Below are 17,980 nucleotides of genomic sequence, written 5' to 3'. Positions count from 1 at the left end.
CCCCCCCCCCCCCCCCCCCCCCCAAAAGAAAAAAAACTGCAAGGTTTGCATAGATCAGACTTGTCATAGGTCAAATATTAAGTTTAGTTTCAAAAAGTTTACTCAAAAAATGCATCTGTTACAGCTTGCTTAATTCAGGCTCTACACTAGTCTTAAAAAGAAGTGATGTTGGCTGTATTGATTTGAGTGAGTGAGTGTATGGAAGGGTCATAAAGCATTTGCAGTGTTTTCCCCAGAAATCCAACAAACACCTAGTTTTATGTAAACAGTCTGTTGATGGAGGTGGAGAGTTGGAAATGGGATATCTATTACAAGGCTTTATGGCAGTGGTTCCCAAACTTTTTTTTCTGCAACCCGCTGCTGGGAACTGAGGGTGGCAGGCCCGGGGGTGGAGGAGCTCCTGGCACACAGCATGGCTCATCTTGTGTGTGACACTGCCAGCATTGCCTATGTGGCCCTCATTTGGGTCATAACCCAGCGTTGGGAACCGCTGCTATATGGAGTTCCCTGGTGGGCTGAGATGGCCATATGAACAAGTTCAAGAACTTTTCTGCTTGGCTTTTCCCTCTAGGGGTAGAGAAAGGAAAGAGACTCAGGTCATTCTGAGCTAGAAAACTATCTGTCTTCTGTCTGCAGGAATATTCTACTTAATTATTACAGCCTCATATACTACAATGGGTACTAGAATTAACTTTAAGGTGCATGTTAATTAGCATTCTATTATGGTGTATTCGTTACTAAGACTAGAAACAGTTGATAGGGATTTATAGGTATTATCTAACTTTTTTTAAAAAAACTTACTTACCCACTACTGTTTTTTCCAGAAGTGACACTCAGTTATAATTTTAAATGCAGCACAACAATCAAAGCAGAAGCTGTCTAGTGTAGATGATTTCTGAAGCAATGCATGTCAGGTTCTCAGTGCATGACAGGCTGGGACTTCCCAGTTTTTGTATGGTGACGAGCGTGCAGTGTTGCAGAAAATCAGGCCCCAGGTATCTCAAGTTGTCACAGAAAAAGGTTAACAGCTAGCACTGCACTCTTGTTCCGTGACTTGCTAACTTCACATGAGCAGTCTCTGACAAAGCCAAGGGTAGAGCATAGTTGAAGTCAGTTTTTGTTACTTTGTTAGTAGAATCCTTTCCATCTTTGCCCCCCCCCCCGTGCCCTTCACTTGCACACTCCAGTTCCTACAGTGAAATTGTTAAAGCACAGCAGCTTAATTAGTAGTGATTTTCCGTGGAACCTGTGAGGATAATGTAGTGGGTGAACATATGCCTAGTCTGTATAACAGTCAAACCAGATTTGCATCTCATTTCTGAACCTTTTCTATTCTGTAATGGATACTGGCCCTTATCACCACGTTGGTTATTGTAAAGGAGTGAACTGAGGACCTCTAAATCCATGACAGCTGAACTTATTCACTTGAGGTAAAGGAGGAACAGTTAACTGGCATTATTAGTTGCTTTATCCTCTGTGGCAGGGGTGTCAAACTCATCTGGCCCCTGGATGAGAGGCATGGGGCTGATCTCCAGGCTGGATCAGGCCCACAGACGAGACCCACATGCAAATCCAATCAGCATAGGGAAAATAGCTCCTCATCTTATATTCACATATTTAAAAGCATCTTGATGCCCACCTTGCTGGGGTCATCTGACTACAGCAGTCTTTCCTGCCCAAGTGCATGGGGGCTAGCACAAAGATCTTTCCTTTCCAGTCCCTAACATCTATGAGAAGGAAATCTCATTAAATACATCATCTATCATTAAACTGCCAAAAGCACCATGTGCTCAGTAATGAAAACCAGCTATAAAGTTGATTAAATGCAGCCAACATGGAGCATCGCTATAAAACACATGGTCCACATTGGGCAAACAAACCAAGGGAACCTACCACGAGGATAGGTTAGTGTAGGCCCTCTGAATAAGATATATGGCCGTGCCCATTGTGCTCAGTGCCCTCAGTACCAACTCTTTTTCAAGCTGCATCAAATACATGTTGACTTCCTCTTTACAACCTCAGCTGAGTTGTGCCTTTCTTTCTCATGTCCAATTATTCCTGTTTCTCCACCAGCCTGGCAAACCACCAAACAGGGCCCCAAACAATTCACCCGGAATCATAGAAAACTAGGGTTGGAAAAGACCTCAGGAGGTCATCTAGTCCAACCCCCTGCTCAAAGCAGGACCGTCCCTAACTAGATTATCCTAGCAAAGGCTTTGTCTAGCCTGGTCTTAAAAACCTTCAGAGTTGGCAATTCCACAACCTCTCTGGGTAACCTATTCCAGTGCTTTACTAACCTAGTGAGAGAGTTTTTCCTAATTCTAACCTTAACCTCTCTTGCTAAAACCTGAGAGCATTGTTCCTTATTCTGTCATCTGCCACCACTGAGAGCACAGTCCAGCTCCATCCTCTTTGGAGCCATCCTACAGGTAGTTGAAGGCTGCTGTTAAATCCCTCCTCGGTCTTCTTTTCTCCAGACTATATAAGCCCAGTTCTCCTGGCCTCTCTTCAGAAGTCATGTGCCCCAGCCCCCCAAACAATTTTTGTTGTGCTTTGCTGGAATCTCTCCAACATGTCCGGGTGGGGGGCAAAACTGGACACAGTACTCCAGATATGACCTCAGCAGTGTCAAACAGAGGGGAATAATCCCTTCCCTCGATCTGCTGGCAATATTTCTGCTGATGCAGCCCACTATGGCATTAGCCTTCTTCAAAACGAGGGCATGTTGTTAGCTCGTATTCAGCTTATTGTTCACTGTAACCCCCAGATCTTTTTCTGCAGAGCTGCTGCCCAGCCAGTCATTCCCCAGCCTGTACTAGTGCATGGGATTGTTCCATCCTAAGTGCAGGACTTTGCACTTATTGAACCTCATGAGATTTATTTTGGGCCAATCCTCCAATTTGTCCAGGTCTCTCTGAATCCTAACCATACCCTCCAGCATATCTACTACTCCCCTGAGCTTGGTGTCATCTGCAAACTTGCTGAGGATGCGCTCTATGCCATCTTCCAAGTTATTGATGAAGATATTGAATGAAGCCTGTCCAAGGATCACCAAACCCTAGGGCATTCCACTTGATACCAGCTGCCAACTAGAACTATAGAGCCATTGATTACTACCCTTTGAGCCGAATGATCCAGCCAGGTCTCTATCCACCTTATAATCCATTCATCCAACTCATACTTTCTTAGCTTGTTTGAAAGAATGTTGTGAAAGACTGTATCAAAAGCCTCGCTAAAGTCAAGGTATATCATGTCTACTGCTTCCCTTGCACCCACAGAGCCAGTCTCATCAGAGAAGGCAGTCAGGTTGGTCAGGCAGGACTTGCCATGGGTGAATCCATGCTGTTCCTAATCACCTTCTTCTCCTCCAGGTGCTTAGAAATGGTTTCCTTGAGGACCTGCTCCATGATTTTTCCAGGGACTGAAGTGAGTCTGCAGTTCTCTGGATCCTCCTTCTTTTCTTTTAAAGATGAGCACTATATTTGTCCTTTTCCAGGTATTCAGGATGTCTCCTGACCACCATGAGTTTTCAAAGATCATGACCATCAGCTGTGCAGTCATATCTGCCAACTTCCTCAGCATATTTGGGTGCATCACATCCAACCCCATGGATTTGTTCACATCCAGCTTTTCTAACCTGTTCTTTCACCACTATCAACTGTTTACCTCACTGTTCACCTCCTCCCAAATTGTGCTGTCAGGTGCGATAGTCTGGGAGCTGACCCTGTCCATGAAGACTGATGTAAAAAAGGCATCTAGTACTTTTCCGCATCATCTGTCACTAAGTTACCTCTCCCACTCAGAAAAGGATCCACGCTTTCCCTGATCTTCCTCTTGTTGGTGACGTTTGTAGAAACCTTTCTTGTTACCCTTCATGACTCTTGCTAGCTGCAACTCCAGTTGTGATTTCGCCTTCCTTATTTCATCCCTGCATTCCCAAACATATGCTCCTCCCTGATTGTTTTACAAGAAATGGAAACTTTAACAGTTTCTTTTTTGTATTTTAATTCACTGAGGATTTCCCTGCTAAGCCAAACTGGTCTTCTGCCATACTTGCTAGTCTTCCTAAACCTTAGGATGGTTCACTCCTGTGCCCTCAGTAAGGTTTCTTTACAGTAGAGCCGGTTCTCCTGGACTCCCCTCCCCCTTAGACTTGCCTCCCAGGGGATCCTGCCCATCAGTTCCCTGAGTGGATCCAAGTCTGCTTTTCTAAAGTCCAGAGTCCGTACTCTGCTGCTTTCCTTCCTTCCTTTCCTCAGGCTCCTGAACTCAGTCATTTTGTGGTTGTTGCTACCCAAGTTGCCATCCACAACTATGTTCCCCATCAATTCTTCCCTGTTTGTGAGCAGCAGGTCAAGAAGAGCATAGCCCCCAGTTAGTGTCTCCAACACCTGCATCAGGGATTTGTCCCCAACACTCTCCAAAAACTTCCTGGATTGCTTTTGCACTGCTGTATTGCCTTCCCAGCAGATGTCAGGGTGATTGAAGTTCTCCGTGAGAGCCAGGGCCTGTGATCAGGAAACTTCCGCTAGCTGTTTGAAGAAAGTCTTATCCACCTCATTCACCTGATCTACCAGTCTATAGCACACAGCCACCACGACGTCACCCTTGGTGCTCTCCCCACTGACCCCAACCCAGAGACTTTCAGCAGGCCTCTCCAGTTTCAAACTGGAGCTCTGTGCAGTCATGCAGCTTTTTTACATAAAGTGCAACTCCTCCTTCTTTTCTCCCCTGCCTGTCTTTCCTGAACAGTTTGTACCCATCCATGACAGTACTCTCCAGTCATGTGAGCTCCCAGCACGTCTCTGTTATTCCAATCACATCATAGTTCTGTGACTGTACAAGGATTTCCAGTTCTTCCAACTTGTTTCCCAGGCTCCATGCGTTTGTGTACAGACATCTGAGGTAACTAGCCAGTTTTCCTGCTTTCTCAGGAAGAGTGAAACAGCCTCTCCTGTTGCCCCCTCCTGCTTGTGCTTCCTCCAGATCACTTGCTTCCCCACTCCCCTCAGGGCTTTGGTCTTCATCCCCTGTTGAACTTCTTTTAAAGCCCTCCTCACCAGGCTAGTAAGCCTATGTGCAAAGATGCTCTTCCCTCTCTTCAACAGGTGGAGCCTGTCTCTTCCTAGCAATCTTGGAAAAACATCCTATGGCTGAAGAAGCCAGAGTCCTGCTGGTGACACCATCTGTGCAACCATGCATTGATCTGCAGGATGCATCCACTCCTGCCTGAGCCCTTCCACATGACTGGAAGGATTGAGGAGAACACCACCTGAGCCCCGTCCCCTACACCCAGAACCCTGTAGTCACTCTTGATCTGCTCAGGATCGCCCCTGGCAATATCATTGGTGCTCGCATGCATGAGCAGCAGGTAATAGTCAGAGGGCTGGATGAGTCTGAGTAATCTTACTGTGACATCTCGGATCTGGGCAAGCAGCAGACCTTCTGAAACAACAGGTCAGGCTCGCAGATGCATGGCTCTGTCCCTTGCAGAAGAGTCTCCAACCACAGCCGCCACTGCCACCACCACCTATTGCTTCCTCTTGGTGGCAGTTGTCTCAATCCTTCCAACCTTTGGGATGCTTGGCTTGGCCCCTTCCGCCAGTGGAATGTGCTTCTCCTCTGTTGCTAGACAAACCACTGCAAGTGGAGATGAAGACTTCTGCTTGCTGCCAAAATCCCTCTGTTGCCCCTTCTCTTAGCCTTTTGCATAGGATTAGCATGGCCCCGCCTTCTGTGACGAGCTAGGCCAGGTTACCCTGCACCTCATCTGCATCGAAACTTCTGGAGGATCCCAGGACTCGTGACAAGAACACCTGGTTTCAGTCATGAGTGGAGGGCTAATTAGTACATGGATCCTTTGTGGCGATAGTAGTTGTTCACACACATACTGAGCTGTGGGGTCCCCACAGCTTGAAATGCTGCTGATTCTGCTGGGGCCCAGCCCAGTGAACAGTGTGATTAAATCCAGAGCCTTGTGGCTCTAGATTAATATTGTGCATAGTTCTCAGCCTCTTGTGGGCTAAGATCAAGTGCAACCAGCCCCGTATGCTGACTGCATCATCATGATGCCCTGCACAAGGACCTTCCTCGAGCAGTTCCTGAAGGATGCTGTCCAAAACAAATACGCCGGTGACCTGAGGGCCAGACCTGACCAGGACAAGGTCTTCGTCGCCTCAAAGCGGGACTCTAGCAACCGCTTCATGCCCAGCGGAAGCTTCACGCGCTTTGCAGACTGGCGCTTCCTCCACCGCGCCTGCCTCAACTGCCTGCCTCTGAATGGGGCTGTCCACTTTGGCCACTGGGATGAGAAGTGCCAACAGTGTGGCTGTGTGGTAGAGACCCTCCCCCACATGCTGTGCAGCTGCAGGCCGCACACCAGAGCCTGGCAGCTCTGCCACAATGCTGTCCAGGACCGCCTGGTGAGGGCCATCCTGGCCGCAGAGGGGAGATCTCTGTGAACCGCACTGTCCTGGGCTGCAAGAGCCAGATGCGACCCAACATTGTGATCACCAACGAAGAGACCAAGAAGGTCATGATCATGGATGTGACCATCCCCTTCAAGAACTGGCGCCAAGCCTTCACTGACACCCAGGCTCACAAGGGGAAGAAGTACACCCCGCTGGCTGACAACCTGAGTGGCTACGGCTACGATATGATGGTCGACGTGCTTATCGTGAGAATGCTCGGAGCCAAGGACCCCAGCAATGAGAGCGTCCTGCATGCCTACCACGTCTCCTGCCGCTACGCCAAGTTGATGCGCTGCCTCGTGGTGTCCAACACCATCCGCTGGTCCCACGACATCTACATGGCGCACATCACGGGCCACCGCCTGTACTCCAACCCCACCAGATGGACTGCCGCCAGAGGGGACCACCTGAACCCGCCTCTGCACCAGATGGACTTTGCTTTGAGAGGGTTCTTCAGCAATGGACCACCCTGTTCCACCCAAAGAGGACCCCCATGATGAGACTCTATATGGACTGAGACACTTTCTTCAACCTACTTCCTCCACCATTGCAGACCATTGTACGGGTTTGTGTGCATCTATCTTCTTTCTCTCTCAGCGTCGCAAGCCCCCTCCCCTCACCCCTGGGCTTAGTTAGCTAATGTTGTATTTTCTGCAACCTAGTTGCATTCCTCTCTTCGCCTCTATCCCTCTAAAGTTAGTCTCTCGCTCGGGCGATTTGTATTTCCCTACTGGCTTTGTCATCTTTTTGGATTCACAATCCTAAACATCTACTAATAAAATTCAGTTTGCTGCACTGGTCTGTTCCCTAAGCCAAGATCACTTTGAGTGGCATTGAATAGTAGAGGGTAGAGACCTGTCCAATGCATTATGAACAGGACACCTTATGAGAGTGTGCTATAACCTCCCAATGGGAGCATCTCAGCTACACACCTGTCTTATGGAAATGGGAGATTTCGCCCAAGCTTGCTCCTTTGACCTAAGGGCAAACAAGACTCAAGGACATCTGATTTTGAAGACCTCCAGGCTTGGGGCTTGTATGTAGGATGCCTGCCATGGATTTGGGAGTATCTGAAGCCCCAGGCTGAAGAGTCTGGGAAGGAGGGCACTTGTTGGTGATAGTGCTACACACACTTGCACGATTGAATTCTGCTCATTTGATAGAACATGGAACTGATTTGGCTAGTTTGGCTTGAGAAATGAAAATGAAATTTTAAAAAAGTTTACTATATATAAGGAGGTACAAAAATGCTGCTTAAAAGTATGTTTATATAGCGTACATGTGCTAAAACTTGCAGCAGTTTCAAAAAAGATGAAATCCATCAATTCTGGATGAACTAAGTCTGTGGGTACCCATAGTTATTTGGCTACGTATAATTTAATGCAGGCATGTTTATTTCAAAGCCATTGTTTCCATATTTGCCCCTTACTTCCATGTGCTCAGGGAGAGCAGCGTCTGACAGTAAGCAGAGGAAGGATGGGGAGGGGTTGCTGGGAGAAGTTGGAAGGGGGGAGGCAGTTGAGGGCAAGGGAACCCCAGATTTGTTTTCCTTGGGAAGGGGAGAAATTCAAGGCAAACTCCAATAATTTGATTCTATACCTGGAAAATTTTAATTAATTTATAAATTTTCCATAAGTAGAATCTAATTATTGGGTGGTTGTCTCATAATCAGGATCATCTTATATTTGAGTAAATATGGTAGTTAAAAGCTAGAAATTTTTTACATTATGGTTCCTACTTGAAATCTCTGGGTTTATCTTGTGACTTATGTGTAGGTGTTCTGTTACCTAATAGTGCTGGTATTCTCTGGCACCCTGTAGCACCCTTAAAAGGATCTAATGGCAGCCAGTTGAGAATTGAAGCTCTGTGGATTAGCTGGTGAAAGGGTATGTATGTGTGTAATATAGTGGGAAGTAAGTAATGTCTGTCTGAATACCCCACTCCAGAGGCAGTACAACCAAGCACCTGTTTTTGACATCTTGTTGCCCCATGTGTGCATGTCTACCTGGCATTTGAATGTGTCCCACTTAGTCATAAGTATTCTTGTGTGTCTTCCCTATAAAATTAAATCTTGGGAAAGGGGCAGGGCAAGTACTCACCTTCATCCTAGGTTTATAGGCCTTACTGAGACTTGTAAAGCAAAATCAACAGAAGAACCTAGACCTGAGCTCTTTGTCTAGACCCTGGGACAAGTAGTAACCAAACTTATTTTGATAGGCTACATTAGAATAATTGGCAGCATTCATTCTTCCTGTATCATCACTGGAGACTTAGTTTGGTGTGATTATTTAAAGATCAAAATGGGAAAAGTTTAGATTTCAGTCTTGATCTTTGAGCAGTCCTACTTGGGAGTTGCAATAGACTGTTCCCTCACCTATAAACATCACATTCAGAAGGTCAGCAGTAAAGTCTGTACGGGTAGCTGACTTAAGATATGTAGCCAGTACAACATCAGATGCCAACTGAGGTGCACCGATACATGAGTAGGCTATTGAATCAGCGCTGATGAAAGGAGACATTACTTTATCAGCTTTTTTTGGTCATTGTAGCTGATAATGTTTACTGATAATTACGCTTTCTGGCACATAGATTGCTGTGATGCTTAAACCGTGAGACGAGAATATTTTTGCTGTGTTGTGCACTGTGCAATCTCTATCATCTATAAATATGTCTCAGAAGAGCACGATATGGAATTCATGTCTGAAAAGAACAACAGAACAGCTGATTGCAAAGTATGTGCTGCAAATATTTCACATGGAAGCAATACCAATAAAGATTTTAACACAACAAACTTAAGATGCTCTGTGTACCTCAAGATGCTGTATGCTACAGAATACAACAATTTCCTAAAGATGGCTGCAGAAAAGAAGGAAGCAGGGCAGGAAAGCACTGCGCCAAAGCAACTATCATTACATGAAGCAATAAACTGCTCACAGAAATTTGGAAGGGACACGAAAATGAAATTTTAAAAATGTCTACTATATATAAGGAGGTACAAAAATGCTGCTTAAAAGTATGTTTATAGCGTACATGTGCTAAAACTTGCAGCAGTTTCAAAAAAGATGAAATCCATCAATTCTGGATGAACTAAGTCTATGGGTACCTATAGTTATTTGGCTACGTATAATTTACATAGTGCAACTTCACATGTTGTGGATGAGAAGAACTGACTGATGTGCAAAAAAGTAGAAATGTTGCTTTTTGTCAAGAAAAACCATCCACTAACCCACTTTCTATGCTAAAGTTGAGTAAGCAGTGAAGAAGCTATGGATGTCTTTTTTTTTTTTTAACCTACCAATACTGTGTAGTTATTATTACAATGGCTTCTACTACTACAAACTACCTAACTATTTTTTGTTTTGTAGTTTTTACATCTTGATCTGCAGTTCTTGTGGGTTTATTTTGAAACCAAAATTGTTGTGATTATGCGTTTCTTTTCTGGCTTTGCTTGGCTGATTTTTGTAAAACAAATAGAATATTGAGCTTTATAATGACTTTGCCATCAACTTAATCGTTATATAAGTGTATAAAGTTTATACTGCAAACTACCATTTTAAAAGTAAAAGTTTTAAAGTTAATATGTGTTTGTTTTTATTTTGCTACAAAATGTTTCTAGAAGCAGGAGTGCAAAAAAACCTGTCCATCTATGTGTGTGTGAGATAAATTCAAAACCAAAAAAAAGTTTAAGTCAGTAGTTTAAAATGCCTTGCACTATTGCTGAATATTAGTTATTGAATCAGCTTCAGCTCATGGTTGTTTAATCAGTGGCTATTGGTATCAGCTAAGAAAATCTTTATCAGTGCACACCTAGCACTAACTTCAAATTGCTTGGAACCGCTGCACTCGTATATGCCCCAGCAGAATACCATGATGCTGTATGGTCCAGAAGTTGACATATGCATGCATGCATGTTGCAGACCACTTATGCATGAAGTTCGCAAGCTCATAGAAGACATTGGGGATGCCGAACCGGACCCGGAGTGGGCCGACCTCTGAGAGAGGTCAGGCCTGTTCCTGCAATGTTTCATACCAACACCAAGCCAGTCCTCCATTGGGCATGACCTTTGCAGAGATGCAAGGGTCAAGTTGAACAGGCTGAGATCTGGCTTTCGGTGCTTCAGAACAACACTTTCCAAGATGAACATCTTGGAAACCCTCATGTGTAAATGTGGTCTCCAACAAACAGTTGAGCACTTAATCGAAAGCTGCAGTCTTTACAAATGCCTAGACAAGGCATATGGAATCTGCATATTGAGCGATAATACCAGGCAATGGCTCATAGATTTGGAAGCTGATATAGAATCATAGAAAATTAGGGTTGGAAGAGACTTCAGGAGGTCATCTAGTCCAGGGGCATGGTCCTGCTCAAAGCAGGACCATCCCCAAATAAATCATCTCAGCCAAAGCTTTGTCTAGCTAGTTTTGAAAACCACCAAAAATGGAGCTTCCACCACCTCTCTGGGTAACCTGTTCCAAGTGTTTTACTAATATCTGATATCTGACACCACGCAGAAGAGAGAGCTTAAAGATGATGCAGCAGATGTAGTGGCCCCTGGAGGCATTGGCAATGAAGTCAGGAAGCAGAGAAAATGAAGGAGCAAAAGTTCAGCACATTCAATCACATGTGCAGATAACAGTTTTTTCCCCTGTGTAGCTTGTAATTTGGCAAAACTGGATAAATTTTCAATGGAGATATTAGAAGGCACCTTTTCTGGGTATTATAAACTAGGGATCACTAGTCTGATAGATGCACTTTCCAGCTAGCCAGACTCTTATTAACTAAATGGATTAATTCAACCTCTAAATGTTCGATAAAGTTACAAATAAGTGAAAACAGGACATTATAATGGAATGGGTAGCCACTTGCATACATAAGGCTGGGAATTGAGGCCCCCACAGTGAAGGAGTTGGGCTGGGGCTGCTGGCCAGCTGAGGTAGTGCATGGGGCTTGGGGCCCAGGGCTGGAATATGCGACTGCAGGGCCTGGGTGGGGAGTGGGATGGAGCTGCAGGCAACTCCTCCAGGGGACAGTGGGGGAGGGGAAGGGATGGGTCCCTGCCACTGCATGCAGTCCTGGAGGGGTTTGTGCCCTCCAGACTTGTGCTTGGGACAGGCGGGCTGGTGGATGTGGGCTTCGGCTCCCCAGCCTGCTGCTCTCCCCTTGGTGCCTCAGCGGCACGGTAGGACAGCAGGACGGAAGCTCAATGCCATTGCTGAGAGCCCTGTGCCATCATGGTGAAGCACCCCTGCCCACCCAGCATCAGTGGAAGGCATGACCCCATACCACCACCCCCATTGCTGCCGGACGGGCAGGGGGCACCTCGCCATGGCACTTGGCTCACGGTAGCAGCATTAAGCTTGTACCCCCCACTCCGCCCTGCCACGCCAGATCCTGCCTGCTGAGCCACAAAGGCCCCAGGGGGAGGGCAGCAGGGTGGGGAGCCTGAGCCCACAATGGCCAACTCACGCCCATCCCCGCACTCCTCCCCAGTGGGATCCACTCTGGCTGTGCTGCCCACAGGGGAGGGGAAGCCGGGCTCTGTGCTCTGCTCTGGTGCAGCAGCAGCTGCTTCTGCCTCTGCCTCCCACAGGCAGCACCCAGCAGGTACTGATGGGGGGGCAGAGGGCTACTGACCTGGTTCCCTGGCCCTATAGCATTGGCATTTGGAGGCCCCCTCTTTCAGGGCTGGGGGAGTGAGGGGCATCAGGAGGGACAGGAGGCTGTGGTTGAGCGAGGGGGACCAGCAGGGGTGGGGAGTGAAAGATTGTTTGGTTTTTAATCAGAGAATTTGCAACTTTTTTTACATCGGAGAATTGTGCGATTTTTTTTTTTTTTTTTTTTTTCTTTAACAGAGAAAACTGATCGCTGCTTATTCTGTTCCCCCTCAAACATCTCTTATTTAACTGAATAAGCCCTAGCCTCTTCAGTTTCTCCTCATATGGAAGCCCCTCCATACCAGTAATCATCCTTGTTGCCCTTCTCTTTACCTTCTCTTGTTCTTCTATATCCTTTTTTAGGCATGGGGACCAGAACTGAGCACAGTATTCAAGGTGTGGGTACACTATGGATTTATAAAGAGGTGTAATGATGCTTCATGTTGTTTACAATTCCCTTCTTAATAATTCCTAACATTTTATTTGCCTTTTTGATGGCTGCTGAGCACTGATCCAATGTTTTTAGTGAACTGTCCTCAACAACTCTTTCCTGTGTGGTAACAGCTAATGTAGAGCCCATCCTAGTTTAGGTATAGTTTGGGTTATTTTTGCCCAGGTGCATAACTTCATGCTTATCTACATTGAATTGCATCTGCCATTTAGTTGCCTATTCTCTCAATCATGCCAGATCCTTCTGTAGTTCCTCACAGTCCACCTTTGTCTTTAACACTTCAAATAATTTTGTGGCTGCAAATTTGGCTGCTTTGCTACCCGCCCCTTTTCCAGACATTTATGAATATATTAAATGGCACTGGTCTCAACACAGATCCCTGGGGGATCCTGCTTTTTATTTAATTCCATCCTGAAATTTGACCATTTATACTCACTCTATGCCTCCTACCTTTGAGCCAATTTCTAATCCACAAGTGGATGTTTCTTGTAATCTCATGACAACCTAACTTAGTTTAGAGCCTCTGATGAGGGACCTTGTCAGAGGCTTTTTTGGAAATCCAAATATACTTTGTCAACTAGATCGCCCTGATCTACCTGCTTTATTGACACCCTCAGAGAACTCTAGTAGGTTAGTGAGGCACAATTTCTCCTTGACAAAACCATGTTAATTCCTCCCCGGGAAGTCATAGTCATCCATGTGCTAAAAAAATCTTTTTTGGTAATATTTCTACCAGCTTTCTAGGAACAGAAGTTAGGGTCATAGTTCCCTGCATCTACTATAGAGCCTTTTTTAAAATATGGGAGTCACATTGGTACCAAGGCTGTTTTTAGTGAGAGGTTGCATATTAGAGTTAGGAGTTCAGCAATTTCCAATCTGAACTCCTTCAGCACCCTAAGGGGAATGCCATCAGGTCCTTGTGATTTGCTGTCATTTAGTTTATCTGTTCCCTCTGAGACCTTACCTATGACACCTCAGCTGGGGTCAGCTTCAGTGACTTGCCCCTAGAGAGGAATGGATCTAGTGAAGGAATTTCCTTAACATCTTCCACAGTGAAGAGAAATGCAGATAATACATTTAGTTTCTTAGCAATGCCCCTGTTATCTTTTAGTGCCACTTTTGCAACTGATCATCTAAAGGCCACACTGACTGACAGGTCTCTTGCAAGTTTTTCATCAAATTCTCTCTTAGGTTGACTTATTACAGTTTTACATTTGATTTGCCAATGTTTACAAGTTTTTTTATTTTCCTCATTAGGATTTGACTTCCACTTTTTGAAAGAGGTCTTTTTTTCTGCTTGTTGCCGCTACAGTTCTGCCATTAAACCATGCTGCCTTTTTGACTACTTTTTTTTTGTTTTGCAGTATGCATTTGCTCTAGTGCATCCATTATGATGTTCCTGAACAATTCCCATGCTGTCTACAAGTTCCTCACCTCTAAGGACCATTTAAAAATTTCACCTAACTAGCTTCCTCATTTTAGTGTAGTCTCTCTCTTTAAAGTTATGGGCTACTGTGCAGATTTTCTTGTTTCCCTTCCTACCTGGATGTCAGACTCAATTGCATTTTGGTCACTAGTGCCAAGCAACTCAGTAACACTTTCCTTTTGCACCAAATCCTGAGTACTATGCAGAACTAGGTCAAGAATGGCCTTTCCTCTTGTAGGTTCCAGGACTAACTGTTTCAGGAGCCTTTTATAACATCAAGAAATGTGGCTTCTGTATCCTGGCTTGAAGTTAGATAAACCCAGTCTATTTGTTTAATAGATTTCATAGACATTAGGGCTGGAAGGGACCTTGGAAGATCATGGAGTCCAGCCCCCCGCTCGAGGGGCAGGAAGTCAGCTGGGGTCATAGGATTCCAGCAAGATAAGCATCCAAATTTCTCCTGAAGGCATTCAATGTAGGTGCTTAAACCACCTCCAATGGCAGGCTATTCCAGACCTCGGGGGCTCGGACAGTAAAGAAATCCTTCCTTATGTCCAGCCTGAAACAGTCTTGCAGTAGTTTATAACCATTTGACCTTGTCATCCCTTGGTGTTTCTGTCCTATCCATAATGTTCACAACCTTTGCTGTGTCCTGTTTTAGTCCCAGGGCTTGTATTTCCTAAATGCAAAGTGTGAGGGTGTGGACACAAGAACAGCATGAGACACCAACTAAAAGGAAGTGAGTGGCTGTATGGCACTGCTTTTCTCCATTGAGTAATAGAGCCAACCTTGGTGTTAGGCCAGAGTCATGCCATTTCAGCCCTTACGTTCAATTCAACATCTAACTCATAATGGTATACTGCATCACCCCAGCGGACTGTAACTTATCAGTTGCAATATAGCCCTTTGTATTGGGTTGTCAGCCACAACCTCTGATCCAGCTTCAGTAGTTTGTGGTGTGCTTTAGCTCTGAAACTTGCTTTGCTTTATGGCCCAAAACTTATGTGTTTTTTCTTCAGACCTTTGTATAAGTAAATCTTTAAAAGGACTGATACTAGGATGGTATACGTATTAAGTTGATGGTTTGGGGAGGTTAATATTTAGTTTTTCTTTGTGATATATATGTACTTAAGGACTTTAACATTTCTGAACTCTGAAATCAATCACTGCCACTATTATATAAAAGGCAGGGGTGGCTAGAGTTACCCATCCTTTGGAGCCACGTCTGATCCTCCACTGAAGGTCAAGGGTGGGGGGAGCGCTGAACAAGTGTCAAGCTACTCCATCTTTTCCCTGTGGGGAGCATGCTAATTTCCAGAGAGAAATTCCAATTTAGCCAATTTCCAGAGAGCCACAAGTACCCTTCCAGCAAGCCGTGGTTTGACCACTGTGGATTTAAAGTATCTTCTAAAATACCCCTTAGAGGAGCCTATAAGGAGTATTATGAGGAATGTAATCATCCATTTGTTACTATCATTACTAGATGGTACAAAGAGAGAGTGGGTTGAAATTAAATCCTCAGTGGAATTATAGACTCTGAATCCAGGATGGCTGCTACTTTTCAGGAGCGATTATTCCTACTGTAATACAAAATAATAATGGACCCATTAAGCATACTGATAAATGTCTGTAAATAAAAAATTATGAAGGTACTTGAAGATCTGTATAAAACTGACCCAAACTTTTATTGGGTGTCATTGATTTTGATCTTTTAAAAGTTGTTTTAGTTTGGATAATGTCGCAGTATTAATAAATGATGGTTTTCTGTACTGTTTTGCAGGTGGATTCACCAATGAACTTGAAACAGCCTCATGATTTAGTGATGCTCATGAGACAAGAAACTACAGTTAACTACCTCAAAGATCTGGAGGTAATGTGTACAATGTTGTGAGGAGAAATTAATTTCTATATGTGCAGTATGTTGATTATACTCACTTACATGGGTAGTTTAGAGTCAAGAATGATTTTGTCCAATACTGCAGTGCACTTTCAGTGGAAGGATAAGGAATTCTTCCAGAGTTGAGACTGTTTGTACCTGAAATTTGACCTATCACAGGGGTAGGCAATTATTTCGGGCAGAGGGCCGCTTATCCAGTTTTAGCAGGCTGTCAAGGGCCACGTGGGTAGCCCTGCCCCTTGACAGGTGCCCTGCCCCCTGGTCACCATCTTGGGACCAGTGTCCCAATGTCTTGGGACCAGTGTGCCAGAGCCAGCACCAGTGGAGCCCAAAGCAGGGCACAGGCTGGCAGGGGTCTGTGGAGCCAGGCTGAGCTGCACCAGCAGGGAGGCGGGGAGCTGGCCCAGCTCCATAAAGCCCCTGACCGGCTAGGACTCTGCGTTCCTGCCACCCTGCTCTGGGCCCCACCGGCACTGGCCCCGGGAAAAAGGTGTGGGCCCCATGCTCCCGCTGGCTTGCCGCCCACTCACTCCCGGTGCCCCCCAGCCCTGCAGCCCCTTGCCTGCCCCATGGCCGGTGCTCCCTACTGCAGGCACTCGCAGTGCACACAGGGCTGTCTGGAGGAGGCACAGGTAGCCCTACACAGGATGCAAGTGGCAACAGCGTGGGGCATTGACCACGGGGCAAGCGAGGGGCTGCTTTCCACCCCCATGCTCAGCACCAGCTTGTAACCTGGCCCTGCTGCCAGCCTGGGCTCCACACTGGTTCCGGGCTTGCCCGTCGGGGATGCGTGCTTCCCCTGAGTCCTACTGCCCTTGGTTTCTGTCACTTTTGACAGGAACCACGGACAGATAAATATTAATTTTCTAAATTTTTTTAGGGGCCCCACAGGCCGGACAGAATGGCCTCACGGGCCGAATCTGACCCGCAGGCCGTATTTTGCCCACCCCTGACCTATCAGCTATCATTGGCTCAGGTTGCGTTGCTTCAAATATAGCTAAGTTACTACATTTTTTTTCGTGGAGCCTACGTTAACTTTTATTTTAAAAAAAAGCTTTTAAATTCTCTTTGGCCATTCAGGAATAAGGAATTCCACAAGCTATACAGAAACATTGCCTTGGGTGCATTCTGAATTGGTTTAGCTGCTATTTAGAATGATCTTGTAAGATGAATGAATTTTCACAATACTTGTCACTATGTGTCTGTCTGAGATCTCCTTTCTTCCCATTGTTCTTTTTAGGAATTTCCTTTCCTGTGCACATTGGAAAGCAAATTAAGTAACATTTACCTCCCAAATACTTCTGTTAGTGAGAGAGAAGAGCTGACCTTCCTCTCAAAGGGGTCTTAATGCACTCTTTAAGCTGATGTATTAAAACCTAGATAGCATGGTAAGGAGCATCTTAGAAATGCGTGGAATAACATATTGTAAGCTCTTTGAATGAAGAACAGTCTCTAAGTCACCAGCTCACAATTTGTCTTGTACAGCTAACTTGCAAGCTAAGTAGAATAATAAAGTTTGCCTGCAATTATAGCATCATGTACACATGCCAATCTGAAGTAACATTCCTGTATTTGATCTTGTATGACCATGGGAGTCTTTTAAACATTTATTTCCAGCTATGGTATGAAGTAAAAGAACCAGTATCTTCTTCCATACTTCTGTGACTGAATGTTTCCTCTATGCCAGTCTGGGCAGGAACCAGATATGACGAGCTGCTCTGCTGGATCAGATGATTGGTTCATTGGCTTCTAGCAGTAGTTGATACCCTGATATACTTCATGAGAGAAGAAAAATCACTGTAATATACTTCACCAATTGGCCAGTGCTTTGCATGAGGCCAGGAGAGTGCGTTGTGGGAGGAAATTATTCTTGATATCAACTCTTACATTAACTGCCCACCTCCTCCCCTGACTCAGCAATGCTTGTCTTGATGAACTGCTAAAAGACTTTATGGTTTTAATGACAATGAAGGTAGGTCAGGCCACGACATTTGTTTTGTCTTCCTTCCCCTGAAGGGCAGCAAGGTGCTATAGAAGGAGCCTGCACATTGTAAAGGAATGTTTCTTGTTCCTGATTCTAA

General features: G+C 45.3%; 1 protein-coding gene across 1 annotated transcript in view; it reads left to right on the top strand.

Annotated features, from left to right (window-relative positions):
- TTC17 (tetratricopeptide repeat domain 17) overlaps nucleotides 1–17,980 on the top strand; it is a 107,906-nt gene that overhangs the window by 15,623 nt on the left and 74,303 nt on the right. Inside the window, exon 2 of the mRNA XM_019519367.1 lies at nucleotides 15,783–15,872. Within this exon, the coding sequence (XP_019374912.1) occupies nucleotides 15,783–15,872 (90 nt within the window). The remainder of the gene's footprint in view (nucleotides 1–15,782; nucleotides 15,873–17,980) is intronic.

The sequence above is a fragment of the Gavialis gangeticus genome, unplaced genomic scaffold, assembly GCF_001723915.1.
Source record: "Gavialis gangeticus isolate Ggan-Ray unplaced genomic scaffold, GavGan_comp1, whole genome shotgun sequence".
NCBI lineage: Eukaryota > Metazoa > Chordata > Crocodylia > Gavialidae > Gavialis > Gavialis gangeticus.
This window is presented reverse-complemented; position numbering and strand designations above follow the sequence as displayed.